We start from the raw sequence: 24,789 nt of genomic DNA on the forward strand, positions 1-24,789 counted from the left end.
TTATGAAAAGGTTTGCAAGATGTTTACACACAGGCTGCATAAAAGCTTGCGATCTAAAATTACTATGCGTGCCTACGGTGGATGCTCAAAGTATTTGTAAATGACTTTTCTAGAAAGAACGAGAGAGGTAGCTCCACCTCAGCTATTAGATCATAACAGGTCTGTCCTCCCATAATGGGGAAAGATAAATGATACGTTCCTACGCATGTGTTTAAAGTGGGATTGTCTTTCATCTCCTGCTGGGTCTCTGCCAGGAAAGATTCTCACTGTGGGGTTTCATGCTCCCAGCTATAAGCCCAAACATGTTTATTTGTTTTTACAATTCAAAAGAGCCCTCCTCTATCTCCTACTCTTTCTTTCCCCCTCTCTCTCTGTCATTAACTTTATGGGAATTTCCATGGAATTCTTTTGTAATGTAAGTGATTGTGTGGGACAAGGGAGTCATATGTGGGGGTGTGATGCTTTCCTTGGAGAGGCAGGGGTTAAACGATCCCTCCTCTGTTATTTCACCATGTTTTTCCTTTGAACTCTGCCCCCACTAGCGATGACACGGAAACATCTGGATGCCACTCTCGCAGTGAGTAACAGTTAATGATGTACAATCACTAAACAGCATCCAAAGATTTGTGTACTTTGGATTATGTAAGCAATGATCATCAAACAATAAAGCAAATGAGCTCGCTGGCAGACTCTCTTCTCTTCTCTTCTCTTCTCTTCTCTTCTCTTCTCTTCTCTTCTCTTCTCTTCTTCATGTTTTTATTCTCATGTGCTTGACTAAGGACTACCAAGTGTCCAGTCTCCAGTGGTGTGATCATGTCCTTACCTTAAGCAAAAGTGCCAATATAAATATATTTAATCACATGTAAGTCCTGCACTGAAAATGTGACTTCATGTAAGTATATGGCTGTTTTATTTATTCGAAAAATTGCATTGCCAAGAATGGCAACAACACAGATACAATATTTCATTTAAAGGTCATACTTGTAAGCTAGTTGATTGTTGAGTCCCACTCCCCGCGTTGGGAAGCGATTCTTCCGACTTTGGTGTGTTCATGTGCGTCAAGTCGAAAATGTGCGAGCAACATGGACGCCAAAAAGAAGTTGTTTTGCATTTTATCGCTCAGAGTGATTAACAGTTGCAGCCTAACATACCATATTACAGATTATATGTGAGCCAGTGGTAAATGCAATACATGACTCAGATTAAAGTTTTTCACCGGCAACCCAATGTTTACTTTCCCCCGCCATGTTTCAGCATCATATGATATCAACTCTGCAAATGGTGTATCAAAACTTTTGGAGGTGTTGGTCTGACTAGAAAGGTCGTTCACGTAGATATTCCCAGTCAGAAGAAACTTTTTTTTCCTGATTATTCCGAGACCACATGAATGCGCAGTCATTCCCAAGTCGTCAAATATTGACGCTTTGGGTTGGTAGGTCGGGCCAAACCTGGTGAAGTACAAGTACAACGTGGTAGTACTTAGTTGAGTACAAGCGCCTCTGATTTGTTCTTACAGTACTTGAGTAAATTCCACCACTGACTTACTTTTCATATACTATTAGGACTGTGAGTATTCCCTCTGTATTTTCTTCTAAAGCTTGTTTGGTTCCCCCTTGGTAAAAAATTTGCTCTCTATATATATAACTTGCTCTGCCTTTCCTGTAGTTTCTTGAGTCCCCATCATCATCCAACTTTTCTCTTCCTTACCCTACTTTTCCTCCATGCGTGCCTGTGCTCCAAAAGGGTTACTCTGGCCCCAGAGCCCCACATGTGTAAGGGGATATCTCCTCAGTCGGCCTACAGCGGAGAGCTCACAGCGCCACAGCGCTGCTCCGACACACTGTAGGAAAAGCAGTTAGAGGGAAGAAAAGAAGGGGAGCGAAGATATGAAAATATCATCAGAGCAGTGGAGAGCAGCTTGATTTCAGCTCCTGCAATCCTTATATAAATACTGTACACATTCTCAAACAGTGCGCACGCACACACACACACACACACACACACACACACACACACACACATATACACACAACAACACTTCTGGCATCTGTCTGGAGGAGGGATCAACTAGATCAACCACAGAGCTTGGCTCTCCCCCACTGGCTGTCCTCGTTCTGCAGCCCTGCAGAGGTGAAACATCATCTGCTTGCTGGTTTTGGAGGCTTTCTGATTTCCTCTGAATACTCTGTTCAAGCAAACCATTACTGATGAAAATATTACGCCTTTTCAGGGAGTATTAAGGGTATTACAGCTTGGCTGCATGTGATGGCGATCAACCCACAGTGCAAATATTGTCTTTCTGTATCTGGAGTTTTCATTCCCGACTATGAAAACAACTTCTTCCACTTGGGGAATATACTCTTAATCCACCTTATTGCATTCTTTTAAAGTATGGCAAACATGATGAGATGCAGAAGAGTCATGCTTACGGTTCAATTCACTGGCAAGAATTGCTGTTTTGGTGGAAAGCTTCCATCTGGGTGGCACAAATCCCCTGTCAAATGCAACTGTTTTAAGCTAACCTTGTGCAAGTCCATGCACGTGCGCACACATAAACACACACACGACTGGAATGCAGTATTAGCATCCAGGCTGTAGTCAGAGCCGAATACCTCTCAAATAAGCACAGTTGCCCCTCATCAAAGGGTGGAAATACTTCGCATTTCTAACGGTAAAAGTGGGAGTGCATGTGTGAGTGTTTGGAGCAGCCGAGGACTATTTGACAAATGAACTAAAATCCAACATTGCTGTTTTTAATGAATATGCTGCTATCTAGTTCTAGAAGGTTCACTGAGTTTATCGTGATTCATCTGGGGTCTTTAAGAAGACATAAATGGATATCAGTCAAATGTGAAACACACACTAAAGACTCTTTATCTACAACTTTATGTGATTGCTCTTTTAGGATGTCAATGAATCACAACTGGTTGCGTTATCTCACAACTGCAGGAGGATGTCAAGATTACCTACGTCGAGATAAGGAATCTCCCGCAGCTGTTTGTCATTTGAGTGAAAAAGCAAACACATAGAGAGAGTCTGACCTGACAAGGCTGTGGCGTCTATTTCACAGGTTTTGCCTTCAGGAATGCAAACAGCTTCCCTCCATTTCATGTGGGGAATCAAGGAAATCAAATAAACAATGAAAGGAATATGATTTCTATTATCGCTTGACTTCAAGCAGATGTCATGCAAATATAATTCTCAGGGTGTTTGTATGATTTGGCCTCTTTTTAACAATAGACTGACTAAACTGATTTTACTCCTCTCAGGCCCTGTGTTTTATAAAAGCCTGGTGAGGTAAGGCCCTGACATGGTTAACCATACACTGCTCATTGTGCCCCTGATTGCTGCAGGGCAGCACAATTGCTAGTTAATCATAAACACCCTCTGCACACTGTAGCTTGTGTCTTTCTTTGCTATTTGCCTGAGTCACTGCAGGCAAACAGCCTCGTGGAGCTACTGCACTTTGGACCGCTGTGTTCGTGCGGGTGTAGCTCGGAAATTCAGAGCGGATCAATAACGACGAAGTTCCAAATTTGCGAGATGGATTTAAATGTATTCTGAAAGACGGACTGAATGACGTCCCATCACCCAAGCTTCAGCCTGCAGCTATTTCAATACTCCAACTAAGATGTAGCCTGAGAATACTTGAGGACTAAACTCACATCACAATGGGGTGTGTTTGCCTGACCTCCAGTCTATCAGGGTCCGGGGCCCAGTTTGGTTTGCAGGGCCAAGCTAACAGTGTTTGCTCTGCTTTATAGCCTCTCTGTTTGTTTTCCCCTTCACTGGAGCGACCGCTTCTTGGTCTCAGCAGCACTCAAGCCTTGCCGCATTTGGGGTCACCGGCCCACCCAGAATGCAGCGCGTCAGCCCGTAGAGATAACACAACTGCTCAGGTGGTTTATTGCAGGGATGTCACCCTCCCTTTTTGCAACACACACAGCGGTAATCTCCCGTTTACTGTGGCTCTGAGATCTTCCTCTTCTTTTTGTTTGGCAGCTCTCACTTCAGGTCTGTCAAGCTTCCCCTTCAGGACATCATAAAATGAAGCAACGTTCGTCAGGAGAATAAAGGAGTCACTGTAGGTGTACCTTCAGCTGGAACCTGTTAATCAACCATATGTGTCATCAAAGGTAGTCATTACCTGATTTATCTCAGAAGGCAAGTGAATTCATAAAGAAAGAAAAGGGCGTCAGAGATTAGGTAGATACGGCAGATAAACAACAAATATGAGCTCACGGAACCTTTGTTCTTTAAACTTACAATTCACTTACATAACATTAATATAACATCCTGCGTCTTTGTTTTCCTCTCTCGACTGTAGGCGTTAGACTGATTTTCACAGTAACAGTCTTGGTTTCACACATCTGTGATGCAAAGAAGAGACAATAATGTCTGATAAGCCAAAAGGATGCTTTAGAAGAATGTATCTATCATAACACATTTATGACATAAATGCACTGCAGTTCTCATATTTATCATGATTTCGAAAGAGTTGAAAACTTAAAGGGACATTTCACCCCAAATCAAACCAAGTTTAGGAGATATTGTCTGTAGAGATGCCTTCTCTTGAAAAATGATGGAATTAGATGGCACCCAGCTCGTCGTGATCAAATCACCAAAGAATGTCTCTTTCCATAAATCATGACCCGCTTACTCAAGATAATCCACAGACCTTGTTATGAGCAGTTTCATATAGGAAGTATTCTCTTTCTGTGGAGAAGGAAGTGTGCATCTTCTCATGGACAAGAGGATTGTGCTCGTGACAGCAGGAAATGTAAAACATTAAAAGCGTCCTCCTCTAATGTGCTGTTACATTAGTTAGCCTAGCTTAGCTAGCCTCTCGTCCACGAGTAGATGCACACTTTCTTTCTTTGTGGCGTTTCAGAAAGAAAATAGTTCCTATGTAATACTGCTGATAACAAGGTCCGTGGATTATCTAGAGTAGCTGGTTCATGATTTATGGAAAGAGACACTGCTGTGACGTTTTTCAAGCAAATTTTTTGGCGCTTTTTTGAGCACCACAAGCTGAGTGTCATCTGTCCCATTACATTCAGGAGGAGGCATCTTTACAACAATTTTTAGACCAAATATAGTGTGTATATGTGGTGTTTATTAAACTAGGGTAAACCTGTTAAACAAGGGCAGAAAAACAGGGAACAGTAGAAAGCAGCAGACCATATACCTCAGCAGACTACTTTCAGAGGATGTTAAAGCTTGTTTTAAAAAGTCTTTATTAATAACATCTTCAGTCGGTCTTTCAAACTCAGTGCTGACTGGACAATGTTTGAGTGCTGCTTGAACGGAGAAGTATCAGCATGTCAGCAACTTCGCCCGACAAGGGAGGAATATTATCGAGTCCACCCAAGTGTTGTGTTTCCATCATCGCTGATCGGAGCTGGAGCTGATAATCACCAGTGACGCTGGAGTGTTTTTAATCCAGTGTCTAAGGCAGATATCTCCAAAACTTGGCACCCGACACCAAAACAATCTGGATAAGCAAAAACATATCTAAAACATGTCAATTCAAGGTCTTTTCCAACGTTGAAAAGATGTCCAGTGGAGAGCCAGAATGAAAGATTTTTAGACGTCTTTTCAACGTTCACTTTTGATGTCCAAGTATCATCCTTACAGGATCCAAAATTAAAATTTTTACAATGTCATTTTAGACACCTTTTCAACTTCAGTAACAGACGTCTAAAGAACTTCTCATGGTTCAAAATGTAAGTTTATGTGATGGCTCAATTTTACTTCATGCAGCAAAAAGTACAGGGAGGACTTGAACCTCTGGTCTTAGACTCCTGCCTGAGGCATGAGCTTTAGCAGGAGAGCTATTCATCCACTTTATTAAACATCATGTTTTGATCATCTGACCTGCATCAGGAAGTCTAATATTCTAAGGTTGGATGCTGGTAAAGTACCTACCTTGTGCAGGCTACCGAGGTTTAGGCTCAGGGTTCAAATCTAAACTTGAACTTTGAACCACAAGAAGTTCTTTAGATGTCTGTGACTGAAGTTGAAAAGAAAAAACTTAACTTAAAGTGACTACGAGGAACTTTTAAGTGTTAATGAAACAGTCTCGTAACTCCTCTGATGATTATAAATGACCTGAAAGAGTAAACGAGCCCATCAGCGAAAAGACTAAAGCTATTTTTATATGCTTATTATTAGGGCCTGTGCTCGGGTCTGATCGCATATAAAATCACATATAAATACATGACCTCACTGCGATCCATCCTGCGCTCTCTCTGTCACTCGTCCTAGCAAAGATCTTCACAACAGCAAGCGCTGGCGCCGCTAGAACAGTTCCTCGTAGTCACCTTAAATAGACGTCTATAAAAGACGTCGAAAAACTTTGAATAGACGCCTTTTGGATATGTATTTGCTTGGTGGGTACATGTAAGAGGAAAAATATGTACTTTTGATTTTGGGGTGAGCCGTCCCTTTAAGAAAACACCTACTTTGAGATGAGTGAGAGGCTAAGTGTTTTCCAAAGGTGTCTTTTGTTTATTAGTATTTATTAATTAATTTATTTATTTATTTATCCCACATGAACCAGAGCAAACATCCACAAAGCAGTGATTTACAAATCCCAACAACACCTTTGTTATAATTGTTGGGGGGTATTATTAGTTCAGCCTGCTTGCTGGAGTGCAGGAGGATCACATGAGGGCCTGCAGGGGGATGGGCAGAGTGTTCAGAGGGTGGTGTGGCTTTAAGAGTTTACTACCATCACTGCACACACACTCACACACACACAACAGAAAGTTTGGAGCAGCGGTGGGATACCGACGGATAGGAAGTGACGGGACTGTATGAAGTGTAGAGAGAGAAAGAGAGAGAGAGAGAGAGAGAAGAAGACGGGAATATCAACACAAAGCAGAATGAGAAGCAACGTGCGATCATCGGACTGAAATGCGCATGATCTTCATGATCAGCAGCGCCGGACTCTCAATGGAAGTGAACTAGAAGAAGAAGAAGAAGTAGGAGAAGTTAGTGAACAGCAGAGATTTCAGTGCGGGGGATTGTCGTCTGATTTCCATGACCGTGTTTGTAATTCTGGTGGAAAGTGCTGCTGGCACACAGGAGACCATATGGGACTGCGAAGCTGGACTTTGAATATGAGGGAGAAGACTTTACGCAGAAACCCCAGAGGAAGCAGTGAGGGGCTATGAGCGCAGATTGGTGGATTTCGCCTCGAGTTTTTCCTCCGTCGGCTTCAGTTTCGCGTCTTCTTCTTCGGGGATGTTTGCGAGTCGCATCTCTGCGGCTTCAGCTCGGACTCTGACCCGGCTCTGCGCCGCACTGGTGCTGGTGGTCGCCGTGGGACTGGGCTCGGAGCTGCGGGTCCGGGTCCGGCTCTCTGACGGACTGGTGACCGAGGAGGTGTTGGAGGCGGACAGCGAGAAAGACGCGATATCGCTGGAGTTCAAGCAGGGAGATGGGACACTCATCACTTTTGTGGCGGACTTCAAACAGGTGAGAGGTGGCGGTGGTGGTCCTGTTTACCTCTGGAGGGGACGCTTCTCTCCACTCAGACCCACCTGACCACATGAGATTCGGAAGATGCTGTAAAACTTTACGTTTAACCAGGATGTGTCCCACTTTTTGGCCCCCAGTGCCCCTTGATTAAGATTAAGTATTAAATAATTTGTTATAAGCCATTCTTTGGTTTTCAAGATTCCCTGTTTTACTTTTCAACCTCCTGGAGATCTGTCAGACTTCACTTTGGGAGCCACTGATTTAATCATTTAACCTTACCTAATAACCAAACAAGGGTGTGTTTATGTTTCACATCACCAGAAACACCCCCTCTACCAAATCCAAGTCCTGTCCATAGGAGTCCTTCACACTGGGGAGGTTGGAGACATGTCCCTACCACTTTACTGAAATGACCAATTTTCTCCCCATCACTTTTAAAGGTGCACTATGTCGTTTTGGGGAATCAGAAGAGAAAGATCTTCATTGACTGTTTGTTATGCCTAAACAAACTCTGTTTGTTTTCATGATTGAATAAACAAGCTGACCTTAAAGGACAACACACTTTCATACTGTTTTGCTTTGTTTATGTGTGGCGGACCCTGCCACCGGCACCTTTCTAGCTTCAAACTGTGTTCTGGGGACCTTATTTTCCTCTGAGAACAGCTTGTTTATTCAGTTATGGAAAAAAATAAATATTTCTAAGTTTTGAGTTATTACCTTAAAATTCTGAGGTTGAATTTCTTCTCCAGAACTGCATAGTGCCCCTTTTTAAAAAGCAGCTTGCATCCAGAAAAAGTTGACTATCAAATTAGATTAGATGAGTTTTGATGTGCCATTATGCAATTGTTTTCCTGCCGTAATTATCTACTTTGACCTCCTACGATCCCATCATTACGTCGCTTAAAACATATATGTTTAAGGACTATTTATAAATGGGTTTGTTTCCATCTGAGCCCTCATGTCCCTACCACCCATAGTCCTGTTCCTAGGGTTGAGGTCAAGACGAGTAAATGTAAATGTCCGCTTGTTTTCCTTTACCTAATACCTTTTTTTCCCCTGTGTTTTCTCTTTTGATTATCTCATGAGATTTGCCCCAAATCTGTATTCCATTAAGTCTGACATCCAGTAGCCACAGTGGCCTCTTTCGTTGCCTGAAGGCGAGGATGCAGGCTCCCAAAATCTGAACTTTAAAGGAAAACATCCCAAAAGCCTAAACCTCCCTGGAGCAGACACTATAACTCACACATAAACTTAAGTAGAACTTTTTTCATTCATCTTTTTCCATCTCAGCGGGAGTTTCACAGAGGTCAAGACAGCTGCTGCTCCTTAGATGTGGATGTCCACACACCCCGATGGCCTTAAAACCCCCCGCTGCCCAGAGCTGATCATCAGCAGCCATATTTAGCATTCCTCTAAAAGGAGCCAAGCAGATCAAGTGTCCCTTCCTGACTGGCTCTACGTTCATGGTTTTTTGGAAAGATGATGCTGTGTCTACTCGGAGACACATAAATGTCAGTCCTGGAAGGAAAACTACAACTGCTGCGTGTAAGAGGGGTCGGAGGAGGAGTGTGGTGGACTCACAGAGGCGCACAGAGCAAAGGCATGTGTCTGTGATGGTTGCTGTCACACAGAAGCTGACAGGCTGGCGAGATGTGAAGGGGGAGATTTACCAGGATTAAGTGGGCATGTCTGACCTTTTTGATCTGCACGTCTGGTTCACTAACCAAAACAGCTAATTTAGAGTTGAAAGAGAAGAGGCCGTCACCCCCAATCATCGGTGACAAACCAATATAAAGAGACGTACACTGATCTGTGAGCGCCGAGCCTTTGCTTCGTTGTGCAGGCGCCCCGTGTCGCTGTGTCCCTTCAGTTGCGCCCGGTCCACACACGCACATATGGTTTTGCTTATTTGAATAAAGCCAACAGAACCTCTCAGATCACTTTACTTTTCCGCTGCCTGATTTATCTGCTACAGTTGTAGGTTGGCCTCCTCGCCCCTCCTTCCTCTCTTTCTCCGTCTGTCCCCCTCTCTGTCTCTCGCCGGCTCCTTCATGCCTGCCCTCTCCTCGCTGCTCCTGCATGTGGTTTTCATTCAGCTCTTGTGCAGTATCTCCAAGATTTATGGAAAGTTGGATGAGCTGTCACTTGCAGCTGCCATGAATATACAGTCCAGATGAACGCATGTGGGAAGAAGAGTGTTTTAACAGGGCTGTTAAACACTGGAGATTTATAATGAACAACACAGCCAGAGGTGGATATTTAATATTCGGATTAAAGAAGAATTAATGAGTTGATCAAGCATTTAGCCTTTTCTGTCCAAGTGATTATGTTTGATTCATCCAGGATTGTTTAAAAACAAAAAAGCATCAGATCTTTGTCATGACTCTATAAATAATCATCAGACAGCAGCTCTTTTCTGCTTTGTGAATACGTGGCAAAGATGAGATGGGTAAATGTTATAGCCATTAGACAGTGGCGGCCGAGTGCTCCGCTGCATGCGGGAAGGAAGTTTAGTCAACCTTATCCAAGCAATGAATCACTGTGAGAATCAACCGAACTGTGATTTCAGGAGGTTTGCTCAGCAGACATATGGAAAAGATGATGCGGGTTAGCTCGCTCATGACACCTCTGCGTCGTGTCGAGTAAACCTCAACATGTAGATAACATCGTCTATTAAGTTCAAACCACAGATGAACTACGACGTTATTATTTTTCATGAAAGACAGGCAGCATGGGAGGGAGTCGACCTGTTTATCTTGCGTTTGTAGGTTGCTGAACTCATTCATAACCTTTCAAAGTGAAGTAGAGGGGTTTTATGTTCGTGATCTCATCCGTTTCATTCCGATCTGGTATCACTGTGAAGTATTTACAGCTGAATCTGCTCTAAATGTTGTAAAATTGCAGCAGTGTGTCTGCAGTTATATCCTGATGACATGCTCAGTGTCAACGTTCAATTATACAACATCAAACATGTCTGACGGGCTGTCTCCGCCTCGAATAGACAGTTCCCTCCTCGGTCATGTGTTAGTGGCAGATATGGCTTTTATCTTTCAGCAAACAGTACAATAATTTATGGTCTAAGAGCTTGAGCTGGACATAAACCATGTCTAGGAGATTAATCCGAGGGAAATGTCTTACATATTTGAGAGGCTGTTTTGGGTCTTTCCAGATGTAGAAACTTTGTCAGAAAGCTAATCAGTTTGTACTCCATATGTCTTGCTTTCATGTCCAACCAGCGATCAATGCAGGAATGTGAGTGACTTCACTTCACAGGCCTCTCTGCTGAGGTCACATATGAAGAAGGTTTCATATCTGGGATGCAGCGGTGCACATCCATGTAGGTCTATAGTTACATAATGCACCTTGGCTCTATGACAAACCATCTTTAATGTTTATAATCTGTTTTGATTTATTTAAAGAAAATTTCCAAACATTTGGCCCCACTAATGCAAAATAAAATGAAAAAGCATGTTTAGATTTGGAAAGTTTTTTCAGATCATGTTCTAACCAAAAATAGAGGAAATGGTGAAAAAATGCTTAAACATTGTCTTTAAGGGTACATAACCCTCTTAAATCATTAGCTTTATAACTGAAGTTAACAAAACAAGCCTCATTATGGCCATCCATAATAAAGGGGTTCAACCAGGTGCTGGAAATCCTTGAAAACGTTTTTTTAAGATTCAAAAAGTGCTTGGATTTTGGATGTAGTGCTTGAAACTGCTTGAAATTATAGCTGCGTTAGTTTCATAATAAGTTGTTTTACATTGGGTCAGCGAGGTTATATAGGAAGCCTTGTAACTTACAGACAGGTGACACATTTTTAAACATGAAACTTGAATTTGTCACCCTTCTGTTGAAGTCTATCAGGAAACATCTGATATAATGTGTTGAAGTAAAGTAATCATTATGAGTATATACATAAATTAGGGTTGTTCTGATACCGATACAACCTGAAATGCTGGAATTGGTATCTGTTCGTACACAAGTGTATGCGCCGATACAATACTACATAATCTTTTTATTAGAACTGGGACTTCCAAGCAGCGCTCTGTACACATGTATGCAACTCAAAGGATTCAGTTCAACCAAAAGTGAAAAATGCAGTCATTATCTACTCACCTCCATGCTGATGGAAGTCTGGTGAAGTTTTGAAGTGTCGTAGATAACGACTGAATTTAAATTTTTGGGTGAACTGTTCCTTTAGCAATTTTTTTACTGTACAAGTAGCCAATATCCATAAACAGCAAGCGACTTGTGTGGCTTTAAGTACACCCATCACATAATTTCTACACAGGGTCAGTAGTATAAAGCAAACAAAATGTATCGGATTGATGGAAAAGCTTGAAAATGCACCTTGAAAATGCTTGAAAAGGGCTTGAATTGGACTATGGAAAAGGTGTAGGAACCCCGTTAATACAACATCAAGCCATTTTCAAACTCATCCACTGTGGAGAGTATTTTTCTGTTTGACCCACATCAGTGTAGACGTGTCCTGAGTGACCCCATGCTGTGCTGATGGGGTCAAGGCAGCACCAGATGTTGGAGACCACTTAACACTCAAACTGTCTCTCACTATCATGTTAAATGGGTCTGGATTTCGTAAACAATGGCACCATGGTGAGAATGAGTTGTGTCATTATTAGCTCCTCATTTCATTTCAGCCTTATAAACTGGATTGTGTTTCAGCCGGGGGCCGTTTCAGCCTCAGGTCGGTTCACTCTAGTGTATATTCTGATTGTCTTCAAAGCACACAGGCTTTATGGAAACGCCCATCAGTAAGCTCACTGTAAGAATGAATCGGAGATTATTCACACACCCTCGTGTGCTGTGTCAAATACAGAGAGTTGGGGGTTGGGAGGTTGGTTGGCCTTTTTCTTTATAGTATCTGTGATCCATTTTGGCAGATTTCTAGTTTTCCCACAGCCGTCACATACTGGGTCATCCATCAAAATTGTTCAAATGGATTTGGACTGAGGTCTTTATTAGCTATTAGGCAAACTGGCTCCTGTGTGGGAGGCTTGCTGGCAACCTAATTTGTTCTTCTTTTTTGTTTGTGGGAAACGCCGGTGTTTGCCAAATGAAGCAACTGCCGGTTGTTTTGTACTGTACATCGGTGGCAAGTCAGTGCAGTGCCATCACCGCATTATATGACCTGCTTTTTTTTTTCTCTTTTGGCTGCCACACCTTGCCTCTCACTCAACCCTGAAACACCATCCCACTTTGTCACTTGCACAAACTTGTAAAGACTTTGTTTTTTTACAGGTGAGTGTCACCCTTTCTGGGAAAACGTTGTTGTTTCAGAATCTTTGTGGGGGCGCATGAGGTTTCCTGTTTTGGGAAGGAGCTCAGCGAGTCATGTGCGAGTCACCAACACTAATAAATGTAATAAATTGTCCCCATACGGATTGGAAATAAACCAGTTTTTCCTCATTAATCTCAATAATTACTCTGGTATTCAGGCTTGTGTTTACGTGGAACAGGACCTTAAAGGACCTCTACTCCTATTCAGTTTCCCCTTTTCATGCTATGGCTCTTTTCTGATTTGGAGAGATAAACAGATATGTTTGCAGATATGTCACAAGCTGTGTGATTCAGAGAAACTGCACCGCTCGTAATCTCTTTTCTTTACTTGGAATTTTACACCTAAATTTAGTTCAGATGTGGGTTGATTTTATTCTAATGGTGTTTCTGTTTCTGTTTCTGTTCCCTGCATCCTCCATTGCAATGTGTGCAGGCAGTGGACCTTTTCAAAGATAAACCCATACACTTAAGTCTTTTTCTGAGCCACCCTTTGTTCCCTGCTGACTCAGAATCCCTGGAAAATAGCTTCCTCTGTGGCCCGTCAAGGCCCTACATTGGCCCCCTTTGCCCTCTCGTGGCCCCTCTGCCCCTCTTGATGTCTTTATCCTTCATCCTCCTCCCACCAGCAGACCAGATGTTCATCTGTAATGCTGCTGATAAAGAAAAAGCTTCCCATTCCCACAGTCATGCAGAGAACGACGGCTATCATTTGCCTTTTTTAGATTTTTTTTCCCACTGATCGGAGGCAGTGGACTGCACGGTGCTGTGATGGAAGTTGTGGCGTGCATCATGCATATTTGTGATCATCTCTAACTACCTCAGAGGTTTTAAGATTGCTCTTCTTGGCAGCGGAAAAGCTAACAAAGGGTTTACTCTGCCAAAGCTTCTGTTCTGTTCTCTACACAGCGTCCTGAAATGTCCCTTTGTGAAATTCATGGCTGTGTCCTGTCCTCTTGGCTGGCTCAGCCTGGTTAGTTTCAAACTAATTTAGTCGCAGTGTTTGACTTCAGTATGCAACCTTTGTGACATTTCAATGAGCGCCAATGCTGAAGTTATGAGGGTCCACACCTGGGGAGGCATTACGTCACCCCTTTTTCTTGTCAAATAAACCACTCCTGTGTCACTTTTAGGTCATAAAACAGTGTGTCTGTTGTCAAAGTTCTGAAAAAAGCATAGAAACCCTAGAAAAAGGAATGAAAAAGGAATTTTAATGTTTTTATAATGTGACTGAAGAAACTAGCATCAGGCTGCTTGGAATTTATGTAAAACAAAACATTTTTTCTTTTCAAATAGATGAATAAAACAGGCCACACACACTGATCCAAACCTGAAGACAATTTAAAGGGGCAATATGTAAACATTTTTAATAGCAGTTTTAAAATTATGATGTCAATGTACTGCATTGCAGAGATGTCTATATGAAGTTATCATGCTAACCAGCTAACCCCAGCCCGTCCTGGTCTAAAAAATCCTACTAGCAGTGTGAACAATAACAACCCCCTGGTATGCGAGCTCCCAATCGGGATGGCTAATTGCATGGCTAACTGAGCTAACTAGCTAATGGCAAGTGTTTACTCTGGTGATATGCTGCTTCCTATTTGTTTTGAGTATGAATTTGACCGGTGGCCAATTCCTTCATATCACACCTTTTAAAGGGGCTCTATGTAGTTTTGGACAAAAAATCCAAGCTCATAATTTTAATATTCATAATTCATATTTATAATATTAATGAGGTAATAATACAAAGTCAGAATTATTTATTTTTTCTAAACTAAATAAACAAGCTGTTCTCAGAGGAAAATAAGGTGCCCAGAACTCTGTTTGAAGCTAGAAAGGTGGCAGGGTCCGCCACATATAAACAAAGTAAAACAGTATGAAATTGTGTTGTCCTTTTAAGGTCAATTTGTTTATTCAGTTTATTCAGTCATTAAAACAAAGAGAGTTTGTTTATTTAGTTTGTTTACTCTTGTTTCTCTTGTTAAAGTATTTTTTCATGGCTTTCAAAAACACATTTTTAAGGAAAACAAAAAACAGTGACAAAGTTTAAATGCCTCTCCATTAAAAGACTGTATGCGTCCCCCTCACAACAGGATATGAAGCTGTGGGACAACGGCTAGAGGCTGAATGGGACTCAAGCCACCTCTATTGTTTATGCCTTATCTATCTGCCTCATTTCCTTCCCTGTTAGCACTCACTGTTTGTCTCCTACTCATTTCCTGAATGCAAAAGTCTCCATAAACAGTTTTGGTGTCTAGATAATTGTATCCAGATTCTGTGTGAATGGGTAGTTCCCCGTTGTGGTGATGCACATGTTTTGCGCAGGTTTGCTGACTTTTTTAAATTCAAGGCTGTTTGTGTAGCTGGATTTCTGAGTTCACATGTTGGACAAGTAAGTTAGCTTCCACTGTTGTTAGGAGGACAGCCAAGGGGAACACGTCTCTCTCCATGGCCTCAAGTGTTTTTATCGTCCATTCACTGCCACTGTTTACTAATTGGTCGGCTCTTTGGACAGCCAGGTGTGACCAGCCCCGAATGTGACTCCACATTCCTGTCTTTGGAGCCTATGTAATTAGCTTCAACTCAAGCATTTCTTAACGCAGCGGCTTTTCTCCCGGTCCTTTTGTTTGCGCTAGTCTGTCTCACCCTCTCTCACTCTGTCTCCCAACATGATCTTTAATCCCTGCCTATACCTGGGCTTTTTTTTTTTTTTGACTGGGCTCCCCCTCATACACCAAGGCAAATTTCCACCATCGCCAAACATGGTAAATGGTAAATGCGTGTGTTGTTGTTGAAGGGGGAGTCGGAGCCATTTGTAAACACAGCATTTCATCACTTATGTTTCAACAAATACAGTCCAAAGGTACCAACTGGAAGCCTGTATGATGAGCTTTTACATATCAAACTGTAGAAAAACTGAGCAGCTTTTGATTTGGCAAAGGGAAACGTTTCTAGCTGTTCTTGTGTTTGTTTTTTTTTAATATTTCAGAAACTTTTTGGATCCCGCTCCAACAGCTTGATTGAAAAAATAACGTCCGGCCAACTCAAATACCCACACAGACCCACAGTGATCCCAAATGACTCATCAGAGCGTGGCTGACCGACAGTCCTCCCCAGCCAGCCATCAGCCTTATCAACAGACAGGGTCTTAGAGGGGATTGGAAAACAGGAAGAACCTCCAGCGCAGGGGATAGCTACTGGCACACTGTTTGTGTTTGTGTGTGGGTCTGCGTGTGTGCATGCATTTGTGTGTGTTTGAATGTCCAGCCATGCATGCAAGTGTGAGCTGGCACAGTTAGTATGGCACCCACAAGTGAGATGTATATCTCTCTTAGCTCTCAGAAAATAAGCTTTTTCTTTCAGTATTTGGCTTCGCGCTGCTCTCATTTTCACAGCCAGGAAAGCAGGTACATACTCTGTGAGGGGAGCGTATTTGGCTAGCTGGGTTGCAGCTACAGTGCCGGAGAATGTTCACTGTAAATGGCACCCTTTGAGAGTCTGAATAGGCTTTTGTTCACCTCTTAAATAACCTGGCCCACCAAAGGTAACCACCAATGAAACAGCCCCCCCCCCTCTCCTGTTTAACAGGTCTTAGTATGACCCACTAGTCATGTTGCATGAATACAGACTTGTGTTTGGCTCTTGGCCAGTGGTAGTTTGTCTGCAAATGGACCAGGTCCTGGGTGTCAGGGAGCATTGCTGAGGAATCTGTGCTTGTGTGGATTATTTATAGCCATGCTGACATTTACACTGCTCTGGTGGGGAAAAACTCAAGGCTACTCTGTCCTTTGATTATGGTATTACCAGTCAAGACGGGGAAATGTCACCCTTTTAATTCTTAATGTCCGTACCTGGTGATTTTCTCTAAATGTTGGTCTGCAAACCTTTAATTTTACGCAGTTCTGTGGAAATGCACTTTTAGGAGGGTGACTCATTTTCCCGATATAAGCCTCACTTTTTTTAGGGAGTAGCTGCGAGTTCAAGTGGCCTTACTCTTCATTTTCAAGCTCGAGCAGGCCCACTTGAATATGATGTCCTAAAGGTGAATCAGTGCTATCCTATTCAGATATATCACCGCCATTACTGTTTGGTAATCTGAGTATTTGAGCAGCACTTGAATCACTGATAAAACAGGTTCTGCTGCAGTATTTACCCCCTCTTACCATCGCAAAGGAGCCTGACACCTGCTTCTGTCATATTCGTCTGATCCTCTGTCATATTCATACTCTGCCTGTATCTTCAGCTTGCAAAAAACACCACCAACCCACTCGGCCTTGGCAGATTTTAAAAGCGGTAGCTGCTGTTTGATCAGCGAGCTCCGTGCTCACTCTCTGCTGTCATCGTGACAACAGGTGTAAAACCTTCTTTAATCACAGCACACGGCATTTCGCTGCGTTTTCTTTTATCGCACTTTGAGTGTGTCGGCACAAACGAGTCAGTGTGTGTGTGCATGTGCCACTGCTGCTCTCAGCTAGGCAGAAGTGAGTCTAGTCTTATCCAAACAAACAGTTGAATCCAACAGCTTCTGTCTGGATGGAGATGTGGAGGTGATGTCATTGTTATTACTCTTTTTGCTTTTACAAGCCACGCTGATGATTATCCCAGCTGCACCCAAACCGCGAAGGTATCAACACCGGTTTGTTATTGCCACTTAAAGGCAACGATTAAGCTTAATTTCTCTTAACTGTTGGCTGGAGACAAAAATATTTATAGTGTCGCCTACTCAGTGCTGCCAGTGTGATTAAATTTATTAGAGAATTAGATGAGAGAAATGGATGAGGATCGATACTCGCTGTCTGTGTACTAAATATGAATCTACCGCCAGCAGCTGCTTAGCTTAGCTTAGCATGAAGTCTAGAAAACATGGGGAAATGGCAAGCATGGTTGTCGAAAGTTAACAAAAAGAGCAACTTTAAAGCTCATTCGTTAATCCTTTCATAAAATCAAACTGTCAAAAAAAAGACAATTTGTGATTTTACAGGGGTTTATACGCTGGATTGTTTGGCTGACAACAGCGACAAAGAGGAAACCTGATGAGCTGGAAAATTAGTGCCAAAAACTACAGTTCCTTGAATGGCCACTTGAGGCTGGTTGCAAAAAGAGTCAGTCCCCATTAGATCCCACGTTAAAATACCCAACTTTAAAGTAATAATCTCGAAGATTTTGACTTCTTTTGATTTTGACACAGTGATGATTGAGCCTTTGAGTGACAGCTAGATGCTAGCTGTTAGCAACAATGCTTCATTCGGCCCACCTCAGCTCCTCACCTCCCCGTGTCTTTGTCCATTTTTGGATCAGCCGAGAGTTAGCTGACAAGATGGCGATGGCCAGAGCCACCACACAGCTTCACAATGACTCTTATGGGTGACATGACAGAGACTGCATCCATGTTTTATACTGTCTGGCAGTGACTTGATAGCACTCCAGGATGGTACACCTAATCTAGAAAGAGTAAAGCACATGTCCCCCCATAATACCACAAACTGCCATCAATACAATTTGATTTTTGTATGAATTGAACAAACCATAAAACGTCTCAATTAGTGAGATTTAGATTTAGTTAGCCTCGGACAGAGCTAGGCCATGTTTCCAAGCTTAATGCTAAGCTGAGCTAACTGGCTGCAGCTTCGTATTTAGCAGACAGACATGACGTATTATTGATTTTATCCTCTTAGTCTCCGTAGTAAATCAAATAAGAGCATTTCCCTTTTATATGTCAAAGTATTCCTTTAAGATTTTCATCAGAAAAACTTCCACACTCAACATTGTCGCCCGCCCCTTGCCCTTTCTGGCCTTAGTCCAAATGCAGGGCAGTAGAAGTAGACAATCATTAATCTGGACACATAATGACACAAGGGGAGGAGGAGATCTCGGCGTCGACACTTTACCATTGAGTAAGTTCCAAAGAAGCAGAGTTGGTGGAGCTGCCCTGCTTCTCTGTAATTACCCAGAGAGCCCTGGGGCAACTCTATGTGGCTGACACGAATGCCTTCCCCCTTCCTTCTCTCTCTCTCTCTCTCTCTCTCTCTCTCTCTCTCTCTCTCTCTCTCTCTCTCTCTCTCTCTCTCTCTCTCTCTCTCTCTCTCTCTCCCTCTTTCTCCGCCTGCACACACACACACACACACACGTACGTACAAACACAGTGTCCCAGCGTAGCGCCATGTGTCTGCAATATGGGAGGTCTTGAAGTCGTGGCCTCTGTGTCTCCCTGCACTTGAGGGGAAATGGCACTTTGTCGGCATTGTGCTCCCTCGTCCTTGCATCTCACTGTGCTCCCTGTGATATATTCACATCTTTCTAGTCCTGACATTCTCTTTAATCATTCAGACTTTGTTCTTTTTGCAAAAAAACCCAAAAAAAACGAGGGTGCTGGCTTATTATCGCAGTATGGGAACGTCTGAGTATTTAACTTTCTGTTTTCCTACAGTCCTTTGAGTCCATGTTCTCGTCCAATGCTGAGCAGCTCACACGGACTCGAGAGGGAAAAATCTGAGGTTAATATCACATAAAAGCCATGGATCAATATTTGGTCAGTGATTTGCTTTCCAAAGGTCAAATAGTATCACATTATTGTCTTGTGCAATACCCATGCTTGTATTGAACGCCTGCCAGAATCTCCTCTCGCAGACAAAAGTGGTTCGTAAATGAGGAACGGGTGATCATGCAAAGTAGTCTATAAAGAACAACAGAGCGTAAACACTTCTAAGGCAGCCTGCATTGCTTTCTTGCCAGTGTGTACACTTTAGCATACAGGAAGTGGGACCACAGAGCTTAAGGAGAACTCAATGGGGTTATCTCTGGGCTGTTTATCTGTCCCAGAGATCCTTCCAGCCCTGAAACTGCTACTCCTCTGCAGCCTGCTGGCTTCAGACGGGTGTGTGAAAAGCGGAGGAGGGGTGTTTGGGACTGTCTGTCTTGAAGCAGAAGCCAAGTAGTGGAGGGGGGGGTGTCTTATGAATAGGAGGACAGGTCTGCTGCTCGGCTCTTCCCACTGCTGGAGCTTCCCATCATGCTTTGCATGCCCTCTCACAGAACTCTTTATGGCCTTGTCTCTGGCGCCAGATCTCTCACACACTTGCCAACAGCAACACGTTTTTTATGGGGGAACTCTTCACTATCACCATTTTCCTACTTCTTCAGTTGCACATTAAACAGCGTGGTAAAATGTTCTGACTTTTATGGCATGTGAGGAACTCTGATAAGTTTGTCAGGAAACAGCGCCCAAGTCTTAATTTGACAGTACAAAGAACCAGAGCATGACTGAAGTAACATTACACAGGCCTACAGACAACGAAATGTATCAACAAAGTGTCAGATGAGGCTCTATGGGTGTACGGAGCAGACAGTTGTTTGAACATCTTTGAACTCCACATATTGAATTACTTTAAGTGTCTGGAAAAGTACTACATCAAGCACTGAAATGGAAAGAGTATTTGTTCTAATCTGTGTGAGCCTACGCTTATAAACAGTAAGTTATTATAGCCTCGCCTTCATGCACCACTTCAATGACATCTGCGAGTCGTCTGTTTATCCGTTCAGCCTGTCATCTCTCATCCCTGATGTCTCGCAGGATGTGAAGATATTCCGAGCGCTGATCCTGGGCGAGCTGGAAAGAGGGCAGAACCAGTACCAGGCTCTGTGCTTCATCTCCCGCCTCGGCCGCAATGAGATCATCCCCAGCGAGTCCATGGCCCGCCTCAGACAGGTATGACACAGCAGATAAAGCAGCATCTGTGGGTTATATTATAAGAAACAGTGGCTGTCAACGCTGATCATTTTGTGTCGTCTGCTCAGAAAAATCCTCAGGCTATTCGCTTGGCAGAGGAGCGGAGAGGACTGGAGCAGCTGACGATGAGCGCGGCGGTCAATCTGAGTCGGGCCTGGCAACTCAGCTCTCACATCCACAACATGTGCAGCGAGGCCCGGGAGGCCATCTACACCAGGGAGGCCGATGTCAAACACTGGCTGGACAAAGGTCAGTGGTCATCTTGTCTTTGTTTGTCTTTGGCCACGTTTCCACCACAGTCACTTTCCTTTTGGAGGAACTCAGTCCGTGTCCACTGCAGGGACCGGGGTCAATGTTGCCAGATGTTGTGAAAGAAACAAGCAAACAGGTCTATGGAAACAAGCCCAAAAGAAGCCACCTGGCTTTAAAAAAAAAGGCCAAAACAGGCTTGTTGATCAATTTATACTGTAACATTACATATTTATTTAGCATTTCAAAAGAATTTAGAAAAAACTGACATAAATAAATAGGTGAAACGGAAGTAAAGAAGTTGCATATAATGAGCTGACCAATTGTATCAGTAAACACTGTTGAGGTAATAGTAATGTATTACTTTTATCACTACAAACTGGCATGTTGAGGAAAATCTGCATGATGTGGACATATTTCACAGTATCTGCAGAGTGGCTGGGAATTCTCCCCCACTTTGGGTCCAATCCAGTCCTTCAATACAGTCTCTTCCTTCCACCCTTTGCTATATTTTTTCCCATTCTTCGCCATTTTTAGCTAACTAGCTAAAAAAATAAATCTTCATAAATCACACTTGATTTAATGGCACCAGTGTTTGTGTTGTTTATGGGGGAAGGGGAGCAGTGGAGGGAACCGAACCTGGGTTGTAGACGGAACATAAAATCTGGGCATTTCCACTCTATTAAACAGGAGAGACAGGAGACATGGGTGCAAACCCAAAGTAGCAACTAAACTTGAGTAACAAGCCCCAAAAACTGCAACCAGCGACGACCAATATTTGTAAGTGACTTTACAGAGAAAGAAGCCCAAAGTTGCTCATGATTAACAATGATTGATATGGCAACCCAGCCCAGTGTCAAAATTAAGTTCCTGGGACGTAGAACTATCCAAAAGTGCAGGAACTTTCAGGGTGGTAACATTTCTGACTGATCGAGTACTTGCAGCATTTCATTTCAGCCACCATTTATAAAAATCTGCAGCTGCAAACCAGTTTGTTTTCTGTTCATTGTGCTTGGATACATAAACAAAGAGTAACAAAGGAAGACTGTGATGGATCGAGTCCAGGACTTGAAAAAACAGCCGTCACCTGAGGTACCCTTTTAGTTTCTCGAAAAAGTAGTTCCTGAGACGAAGAGTTCTGAGTACTTTAGGCTATTGAAACTTACACAAGTTCTGTTGTTGGTTTGAGCAAAATGTCCGTCTCCCATCTCTCCCCCTCCCTCCCTCCCATCCCTCCCTCCCATCCCTCCTGATTGCCTCTACAATGTTTCTCTGTCCTGACGCTCTTTATCTCCCCAACACTCCCTGGTTCTATCACCTAAACACAATCTTCCACTTCCTTCTGTTGATATTACTCCAACTCCAGCTGTTATCTCTTGCTTTTTGTTGATAAAACTCTATTACTGTTCATGCTATCTTCTGTTTACCCTCCTCGTTGTCTCTTTACATTCCTGATAAGTGCACCAAGCACGTCGGTTCGTTGGTAAATTGTTTACTTCGCTAAACAGTCATGACATGATTAACAATATATGACAATATTATTATTATTATTATTACCATCAAGGCATGTTCACAGGGGGATCCAGTATCTTCACAGTAATGAAGTCCACATTATCCAGGCTGAGGAGAATCCATATGACAGCACTATTGTGCACTGACAGCACTGTTACAGAGGAAACAATGTTGATGGTCATGGTTCACCAGGCACTCTGCACCATTATCAGCAGAGGGAATCACAGTAGCATCTCCTTTGCATAACAAAGCTTCCCCTTTACTGCACCATCTCCCCTCTTCTGAACCACTTTGTTCACCCTCTGCAGTATTTAATTGAGTGAAATGAGAAAGAGAAGGATTCACATAAGTCTATGACAGCGTGCTTTTGTTTTTAATACCACAAGCTCAGATGACAATGCTCCTCTCCTGTCTGTGTTATAGGAGTGGATGGCTCCATATTCGAGGCCCTGCCCCAGACAGTGGAGGCGCCCAGCTTTCAGGCCTGTCACTCCACTAAAGACATGTGGCAGCCCTGTCTCTGCACGTACAGCCTGCGTCTGGAGTGGTACCCGTGTCTGCTGAAGTACTGCCGCAGCCGGGACAGCACGGGCAAAGGCTCTAACTACAAGTGCGGCATAAAGAGCTGCAGCAAGGGTTACCATTTCACCTACTACGTTCCTCAAAAACAGCTGTGTCTATGGGACGAGGAGACCTAGCATTTTGTTCTGCATGGTTAAGAAAAGAGAAATACATTTTTTTTCTCCCAGCCAAGCCAATGCTTCTCCACCCATGCTATTCAAAGTAAACACAGAAAACACTGGACCTCAGTTTATGTGATGGTGAGTGAAGCTGTCTCAGGTGGGGAGATCCAGATGTTCAAGCTGAAATGAATTCAGGTTCCTAAACGAGACCAAAACCCCAAAAGAAGGAGTCGTTCTAAGAGAACCCACTAACTTTAAGCCTTTTCTGGGAAAATGACATATCAGCTATAATTTGGCTTTGCCAAGAAGCTGTCACTTTTGTGCCTTTCTTTTTATGGAGAAATTATTGGAGCAGATGACATACGCCAACAACAATAACCTCTCATACAGTCTACGGTATGCACGAAGCTTGGACAGTGCGTTTCTGGTCAATTAAGCACCAGCAGAGGAACATCTCTGATCAAAGGAGTCGTACAAATACAATCTTCCATTCTGGTGAAGGAAAATTTGGATGGTGGATTTATATCTCTGTGAAAAACCAGCCAGACGCCTGTCTATGACGATGTAAGCTGGCCGACACAGAAAATGCTCCTCTAATGCTGGCTTTATTTATTTTGGTTGCTAAGTGAAATTATGGAGGACTATTTTTGTATCTTTTATGTCATAAATAACCTCATCAGTCTTCTTTCCTTTTTTTGCATTAAACAAGCTCTTAAAGTCACACGTTTATACCACAGGTCCTCAGTAACAAGAAGTAGTCAAACACATCTCAGAACATGGGTGTTGTTGCCAGGTTTTCATGCTAATACAGAGAGCGTGGATCAACAGGTGTATTACCTTCCTTAACAGGAGAGTTTTACTTCTGCTTTCCACATTAATACCCATGGGGGGCTCCTCACGCCCACCAATCACATTCTCATCCTGTTTGAAAGTGTCAAATAAACCAAAGTCAAAGGAAATACTGTCAAAAGAAGGGTGTAATGTTTCAGTTTCTAGAAACAGGCTCTTCAGTTTAGTGTTTTTCCATGTTAGAAGTCACTAAAACTGCAGCACGGCCTTTTAAATAATCTTTACTGCCCTCTTCTGGTTAAGCAGTGTTTCAGTTTCTTATATTTTCTGTTGCATCCCAGTGGCAGAATTCTGGTTATGTGTGTTCATGTCAACAGTTAAATGTTTTATAATTTATGCATCTTATATCCCTGATAATTTTTCATGCGTAATTCAAGGAGCACTTCTTGAACTTGTGGGACCAAACTTCTTTTCGTCCGCCTGGTTGAAGTATAATTTTGGTTTGTCTTACCTCCATCTTCATTTCACACTTTACTGCCATATCAAGCGTTCATTTCGTGTGCTGGTACGTCCGGCTGACTAAAGAACCAAATGAGTGAAACATTTCTATTTGTGGCCTTTTCTGGTGATCAAGTGCCTTAACATTTCCACTGATATCTTTGCTATGTAATTGTGTAGATTAAGTTTGTAAACATATTTTTTTTTATGAAAGAGTTCTGGATATGTTGTAAAAAGTTGCCATAAGGATAAAATGAAGCAATTAGGTGATGTACCATTTAAGAGTTGTGTTTTTCATGAATTGTTTCAATAAAGTCTTTCTTTGCACTGCAGATACAAGTGAGAGTAAATGTGTTTTTTTGTATTAATGGGCAATTTTTTTCAGGTCCCTACCAAAATTCATTTGTTTTCTCGAGATCTCGAGTTATTATCTCAAAATAACAACTGCCGTTTTCCCAAGATAACAATATAATTAATTTGAGATCTTGAGCTGTTGTGACATTCATTCATCCCTTCATCAAAAACTAATTTAGTATAGAAAGCATAAAA

At 42.6% G+C, this 24,789-nt stretch overlaps 1 protein-coding gene across 1 annotated transcript; it reads left to right on the forward strand.

Annotated features, from left to right (window-relative positions):
* Window positions 1–6,751: 6,751 nt before the first annotated feature.
* On the forward strand, window positions 6,752–24,579 carry oafa (OAF homolog a (Drosophila)). Its single transcript, XM_073480094.1, has 4 exons — window positions 6,752–7,482; window positions 20,354–20,488; window positions 20,578–20,758; window positions 22,694–24,579. The coding sequence occupies exons 1-4, from the start codon at window positions 7,249–7,251 to the stop codon at window positions 22,966–22,968; spliced, it is 825 nt and encodes a 274-aa protein (XP_073336195.1). The 5' UTR covers window positions 6,752–7,248; the 3' UTR covers window positions 22,969–24,579.
* The last annotated feature ends 210 nt before the right edge of the window (window positions 24,580–24,789 follow it).

This window comes from Pagrus major, chromosome 2, assembly GCF_040436345.1.
Source record: "Pagrus major chromosome 2, Pma_NU_1.0".
Lineage (NCBI taxonomy): Eukaryota > Metazoa > Chordata > Actinopteri > Spariformes > Sparidae > Pagrus > Pagrus major.